Below are 7,898 nucleotides of genomic sequence, written 5' to 3' on the forward strand. Positions count from 1 at the left end.
ATGTCATTTTAGTCAAAGACCTGAAAATCTTTTTTTTAATTTGACATTTAAAAACACGCAACATCCACTAAATTAGCTCAAAGAGCTTTACAGCGGATCCCAAGCCGACAGCAATATTCAAGATTTGACAAAGCTGCTATTTCCAATATTGCCATTGTTTATATCTATGCCTCAGAGCAAGAAGTGTGTTCATTCCGGTCAGACCAAGGACTTTGGTACTTCCTGCACAAAACCATCGATAACCATCGATTTCTTTGGAAAAGAAATGCTTCTATATATTGATCGTATAATAAAAATATTTAAGTCAATACCTATAGGCAAGAATGAATCAGTGATAATTCGGGAAGATCCTAAGGAGTTGAAATCTATTTTTTTTAAAGTTGTCTCACTGCTGGAAAGTAAATATTCAAAAACTGAATACATACTCATAATGTGATGTGTGCATCGCATGTATGTGCTTCTTTTTTTTTTTTTTCTATAATCATAATCATGCATCCAACCATCTAATCATTGTGTGGCGTAGTTGTCTAATTGCCGGCTTGTGACCTGTAGGCCAGTTAAATTCTCTCTGTGGGCGGCATCATGTTGAGTCCTCGTGATAACATTCCTTACTCACATTGTCTAATGCCAATAATGCCTGAAACTTTTGTATGAGGATATATGTTAAAACAAGTTAGACACACTTGCCAAATGTGAATGACCTCTCCTTTTTAAACTGATGACAATGGTGTTGATTGATGTCACTACAGAGTGATTAGACAAAGATATTGGCCTTTCAATCTCCTAACAACAACAATGGCATTGCAAAGTCCAATGCATTGTCTGAAAGGCTAAATATTCCCTTTTAATTACATATGGGTTAATAACGGTATTATTGAGGGAATCCGACTAACACGAAAGAAAGTAAGTGGGATGTCAAAAAAAAATTGATATGAGCCGACTGATTGCGGCTTTCTTCTCTCGCTAATTGAAATAAAAACAAAAATTTAATCGCATTTTAAAGAGGAAATATTGAGGCCTAGTTTTTTTCTTCAGGATGAATCAGTTTGAAGGAGGAAAATTGAATGGGAATTCCCTAAGCTGAGTCGATCATCGGGGAAAAACAAAGGCGCGTCAAATGGTTTTTGGTATAAGCAATATAGATTATACTGATGAGACCTCAATGTAGCCCATACATTGGAACTTATTCTCGACATCGTTCTCTTTGCGGTCTATCAAGACATATTTAATCACAAGTCATATAAATTTTGGACTGGGATACAACTGTGTAAGTTTAGTGTAGGTCAAAATAACAATCCATACACATTCTAGAGGATTTTCTCTACCAACAACATATGCATGATTCAAGAACAATAGAGTTTTTTTTCAGTTTAAAAAAACTTGCGTGCTTGAAATTTTAAAGCAAATTTTAGCCCCACAAAATTCAGTTCCGTAAAAGTTGCGCTAAACACCGGACTAATAAATAGAAATAAGAAAAACCTCAAGGACCACATAAAACAAAACGGTTTAAAAGGATCCATAAAACAAAGGCTTTAACTGCGGTTTTTTAAGACAGCACGAGTCATGAATTCAAGACCAATATTTTCTAATTCCTACTCAACAAGCTGCCCCCATGAACATGGCGCCATCTTGAGATTTCGAATTATGTCAAATTTAGTCCCAAATCAATTACATTGACAAATCAAAAACAACATTTTGGAAAATGGCAAAAGCTTTTGAAGAAATGGACATTAGATAGTGTTAAATGGTTTTTGATATGAACAATACAGATAATACAGATGAGACCTCAATGTAGCCCATACATTGGAACTTATTCTCGACATCTTTCTCTTTGCGATCTATCAAGACATATTTAATCACAAGTCACATACATTTGTGCGTGGGATACAACTCATTAAAAATTTGTTTGGTCTTTTTGTTTTGTTTTGTTGTTTCGAACTGTAAAATTTCCTCTTTATTTCCTATTGACACGACCAACGTGCACATAATATTTGCATGTCTGATAACCGAACTCAATTATGGGTTTGATTTAACATCGTTGTAAAGGACAATATTTTGTGTTGGCTTGAGAGTATTTCCATTGTAAAACCGATCCCATACAAATGAGGGTTATTAGACCTGCAGATAAGTACACATTGCATTGACATTATTTTGTCATCTTAAGATGGCAGTGGGGTTTTGGGTTATCTTATCTTAACACATTATGATCTGTTGCATTCATTTCCCTATATTAATTATCTCAGTTTTAGACTGGATTAGTAGTAAATCGATGTACATCTTTTTGACACTAAGAACTGCCTCCATTCGCTCTGTAGATGGTAAAGTCACAGAATCACGTGTGAGCGGAACTAAGCTTATAAAACTTTTGAAGCTTGCACACATGAAGGTTAATCCGAGTTATTGAGGAGGAGGGGGGGGGGGGGGTTGAGTTTATTGCATATTAATATATCCAGCTACACGAACGTGACATTCCCGAGGTATTTAAGTAAAGCTTTCTTAGTATTTCTTTGGTCTTTCTGGGGAATTATCTTCTGATTTATTGACCATTCATCCTCCTCGGATGAGACAAATCCTGACAAATAGTGATAGGTAAAATGATGAATGAACAAGGAAAGAGTTATATTGCCCACGTTGACAAAACGTCTTTTGTTTCGTGTTGGCCAGAAAACATTTACATCAGATATTGACAGAATAAATGATTCTCATGGTGTCAAAAAAATTCTCATACACGAGCCTTCTTTGCTGTCTTGTGTTTGAGACATTTTGGCAAGTTGAGAGTCATTTTAATCAATTGATGTATAAAGTAATTTTTTTCCAGCTTAAATGAAAAAAGAAGTATTTTATCATTTTATGGTAGTATACGCTAGGGGTGAAAGGGTTAAAGATGAAGGTGAAAGCAAAGATACGAAAAAGAAAGTTATGAAGCTCCTAGCAATATTGCAGCCGCCAAATATGGTCAAATGGGCGGTGCCTGTGTCCGAATAGTCACGGTCTGTTGGTTTGTGTAGTAAGACACCACCTTTCAAGCTAGAGTTTATAAGAAGGTGAAAGTATCGTGTTCGCCAGTCCGACGCTCTGTTCCCTTTCCGCGCACACGAGGTTTTTTCATTATACATTTGCCGCTTGTTTTGGATTGTGCATTTGTTTACAGTATTATATAACATTTATTTACATCCAAACCACGTCAAATCAATACAATTCTCTCGTGAATTACTTGTGTGATTTACATCTTTGGATATTATTGTGATTTTCTATCGAAGGGAAGGCTTTTACCTGCATCGTTGAGAGTTGTAATTTCCATCGACGATCTCCATCACATCACGTACTGTTTTTATCCCTGAGATTATTCTTTGCTATAAAAACCTACATTGAGTTTTATTCGTTGAAATGGATACTTCAGTGGTGAGTAATGTCGCTGACTTTGAAAACGTGTTTATATGTACAGAAGATATTTATTGTGATTTATACAACCAAAAAAAATATAAAAAACATGAAAAAAAAACCAACAACAACACACAAAAAAAAACAACAAAAAGAAGATGATGATACTGAATCAGTAATGCGAATTTGACAGTGCTTGTGTCACTTTAAGGTCAGCACATCGTCTAAGATAAGGTGTCAAAACATATTTATTTATTTATTTATTTATTTATTTATTTATTTATTTATTTATTCTTAAGGCTTATAAGCATAGTGTTAAGACATTGCACTGTGACCCGGCAGGAACTGGATTCGAGTCCTTTTTCAGGCACTTACTTTTATTTCCTTTGCCAAGATTAATAACCCTCACATTTTCATGTTGGACAAAAAAGGGTGATTTCTGTTGACATCAGACATTTGATATATCATCTACTTATATTCTTTCATGGAATGCCTAGGCGACGGCATCTTACAATGCCGCGTGGAAAGTCGTATTTTTAAAAATGTTATACACAATGAAATATAAAATGATTTTTTGTCACCAGGATCATAAGTGACAAAACGTATCAAAACGCTATTAAGTTGGGGTAAACCAAAAATACATAAAATTTAATTCTAAACTTTTAAAAAAGTTAACAGCCGTAATCTGGAAAAAATCGCTTCTAAAAATTTGACCAGAAAGTTCGTCCTTCAAATATCAATCGATTAAAATGATGCTCCACTTGGCAAAAACTCTCACACCTAGGACTTTCGCGAAGTCCCAGGTTTGAGAGATTTTGCCAAAATGATCGATATTTGAAAGACGAGTTTCCTGGCAAAAAATGTTTAACACGTATTTTTTTCTTCAGAGCCTGGCAGTTAAGTGGTTAATTTTGGTTTGATATAAACTCCTTCATCGAGGAGAGTGTATTTTGTCTTCTAAATATAATAAGCCCAATTTTCTTCTTCTATCTCGTCCACTCCAGCGTAACACCAGTTTGACACGATTGGTTGCAATAGATTATGCCTTTCCTTCAAAAATTTAGGGCTCTCTTGGTAAAAACGATTAGGTTTGGTGTCAAAACTTTATAAAATTGGGAAAATTATCATTTGAAAGACATTTGTTTTCGCATAAAATCTATCAAACTCCAAAGATGGGCCCGATCTCAGTGTTTTTGATATAACGTTAAATGGACCAATATGGCGAGATCTATAACAATAGACTTAATCCTTATCATTATCATCATATCACTAACAGTATCCTCTTTGAGTATATTGATAAAAAAAGTCCCTCACCCATATATTCCATTAACTAAATTTAGCTAAGACGTTCAGCTACTTTTCTACTATTTGATTTTGTTTGTTTGTTGTTGTTTTGTGTTTGATATTGTTTGTTTTCTTGCTTTGTTTGTTTGGGGTTTTTCTGTTCTTTTTGGGGGAGGTTTTATTGGGTTTTAAAGATATTTTTGTTGGGGTTTTTTTTAGTGATCTAGTTTAAAAAACCAAATGTTAAAGTCATGAATAGTGCTAGCTGCTTTAGAATTTGTTCCCTGCATTAATAACTAAAAGGTTCCCCACAATTATTTTAGGAAGAGTCGCCTCAATGTGGTAATTTCTGAAAAATGACAACGAGAATAATCAGGATCCCAATAAAATAATAATAATAATAATAATAATAATAATAATAATAATAATAATAATAATAATAATAATAATAATAATAATAATAAAATAATAAAAATAATAATAATACATAATAATAATAATAATAATAATAATAATAATAATAATAATAATAATAATAATAATAATAATAATAATAATAATAATAATAATACATAATGATAATATAATAATAATAATAATAATAATAATAATAATAATAATAATAATAATAATAATAATGAGTATGATGATGATGATGAGTATGATGATGATGATGATGGTGATGATGATGATGATGATGATGATGATGATGATGATGATGAGGAGGAGGAGGATATTATTACTATTATTATTATTATTATTATTATTATTATTATTATTATTATTATTATTATTATTATTATTATTATTATTATTATTATTATTATTATTATTATTATTTATTATTATTATTATTATTATCATCATCATCATCATCATCATAATTGTCAAAATAATAATGATGATAACTATCGTAACAAACCTAATGATAATAATAGTAATCATATTAAGTAAAGTGATAATATTTTAAAAAAAATAAATCTATTTGTCGCAGTGGTATGATTATTATTATTACTATCATTATTATTATTATTATTATTATTATTATTATTATTAGTAGTAGCAGTATTAGTAGTAGTAGTAGTAGTAGTAGTAGTAGTAGTAGTAGTAGTAGTAGTAGTAGTAGTAGTAGTACTAGTAATAGTAGTAGTAAGATAGTTTGTATAGTATATAGTATAATATAGAATAATAATAATATTTTTTAATATAATGTTATTTAGTTCTTAATTTGGGGAGTTATTATATGAGTTTTAAAGATATATGTTGTGTGGTTATTGTAGTAGTAGTATACTAGTTTAAAAAAGAAAATGTAAAGTTCGATGGAAAATAGTGTAGCTGTTTTAGTATAGTTTTAGTAGATTAATAGAACTAAAAGTGTTCACAATTATTTAGTAGTAGAGTAGTCAAATTTGTAAATTCTGAATAATGACCAACTATAATCAGGATTCTAAAGTAATTATATATAATAATAGTTTCAAGTCAAAAAAGAACTAATTGAGTCGAATAAATATGCAGTATACTATAACAACAATATAAAACACAACATAACTATAATATAATATAATACTAATAAATAATAATACACTACTATACATATATATAATAATACATAATACTACTACATTACATACTATACTATAATTAATAATAATAATAATAATAATAATAATAATAATAATAATAATAATAATATAATAATAATAATAATAATAATAATAATAATAATAATAATAATAATAATAATAATAATTAGTATACTTTACTTCTGCTGCTGATTGATTACGAGTATTATGCTATATTTCTGACATATGATTGTAGTACTATATCTATTACTATTATCTATATTATATTATTATATATATACTACTATTATACTACTACTTATACTTACTACTACTAATACATATATATTATCATTACATATATTATTATTATTAATATATATTAACCATACACCATTACAAAGTCAACAATATATAAATACTACTAACTATCGTACACTACTACCTATGATAATAACTAGTACATCACTATTAACTACTAGTTACAATATTCTTAAAATAAATACTAAATCTATTTTCACTACTTATACTATATTTATATTACTATTCTATATATTATATATATATATTATTATATATTAGTATATAGTATTAGTGTAGTGCTAGTAGTATATAGTAGTATATAGTATATAGTATATATGTATAGTATACTATAATATAATAGTACGTAAGTTGAATATAATAAAATAATACTAAATAATAATAATACTAATATAATAATAATATAATATATAATATAATAATATGATATGATGTGTGTGTAATAATAAGCATATAACTAATCATTATATAATACTATATATCAATTAAATTAATAGTAGTATAGTAGTAGTAGTAGTAGTAGTAGTAGTAGTAGTAGTAGTAGTAGTAGTAGTAGTAGTAGTAGTATAGTAATAGTATACTAAGATAGAGTGAAAGTGGAAAGGCTTCGTATGGAACATACAGTATAGTGTAGTTGTAGTAGTAGTAGTAGTAGTAGTAGAACTAGTAGTAGTAGTAGTAGTAGTAGTAGTAGAAATAGTAGTAGTAGTAGAAGTAGTAGTAGTAGTAGTAGTGGTAGTAGTAGTAAATTTGTAAATTCTGTAATAGATGTTTAGCCCAATCCCTATTACGAGACATTGTGTGAGTGATCTAAACGTGTATATTATGATATAATACATAGGTGTGTTCAAAGTCGAAATAAGACACTACTACTTTGAGGTCGATATCAAATACTGCAGTACTACTACTACCACCACCACCACCACTACTACAACAACAACAACTACTACTACTACTACTACTACTACTACTACTACTACTACTACTACTACCACTACTACTACTACTACTACTACTACTACTACTACTACTACTACTACTACTACTACTACTATTAACAGAAATAATAATAATAATAATAATGATAATAATAATAATAATAATAATAATAATAATAATAATAATAATAATAATAATAATAATAATAATAATAATAATAATAATAATAATATTACTACTACTTTACTTCTGCTGCTGTTGTTACGAGTATTACTGCTACTATTTCTACCACCACTATTGCTACTACTACTACTACTACTACTACTACTACTACTACTACTACTACTACTACTACTACTACTACTACTACTACTACTACTACTAATTACTACTACTACTACTACTACTACT

At 29.3% G+C, this 7,898-nt stretch overlaps 1 protein-coding gene across 1 annotated transcript in view; it reads left to right on the plus strand.

The window, feature by feature from the left end:
* The first annotated feature begins 2,861 nt into the window (after nt 1-2,861).
* Nucleotides 2,862-7,898, plus strand: part of LOC144962816 (uncharacterized) — a 17,622-nt gene continuing 12,585 nt past the window's right edge. Inside the window, exon 1 of the mRNA XM_078896092.1 lies at nt 2,862-3,402. Coding sequence (XP_078752218.1) covers nt 3,388-3,402 — 15 coding nt within the window. The 5' untranslated portion in view covers nt 2,862-3,387. The remainder of the gene's footprint in view (nt 3,403-7,898) is intronic.

This window comes from Berghia stephanieae, chromosome 1, assembly GCF_034508935.2.
Source record: "Berghia stephanieae isolate SIO BIC M18660-M18661 chromosome 1, UCSD_Bste_1.3, whole genome shotgun sequence".
Classification (NCBI taxonomy): Eukaryota; Metazoa; Mollusca; class Gastropoda; order Nudibranchia; family Aeolidiidae; genus Berghia; species Berghia stephanieae.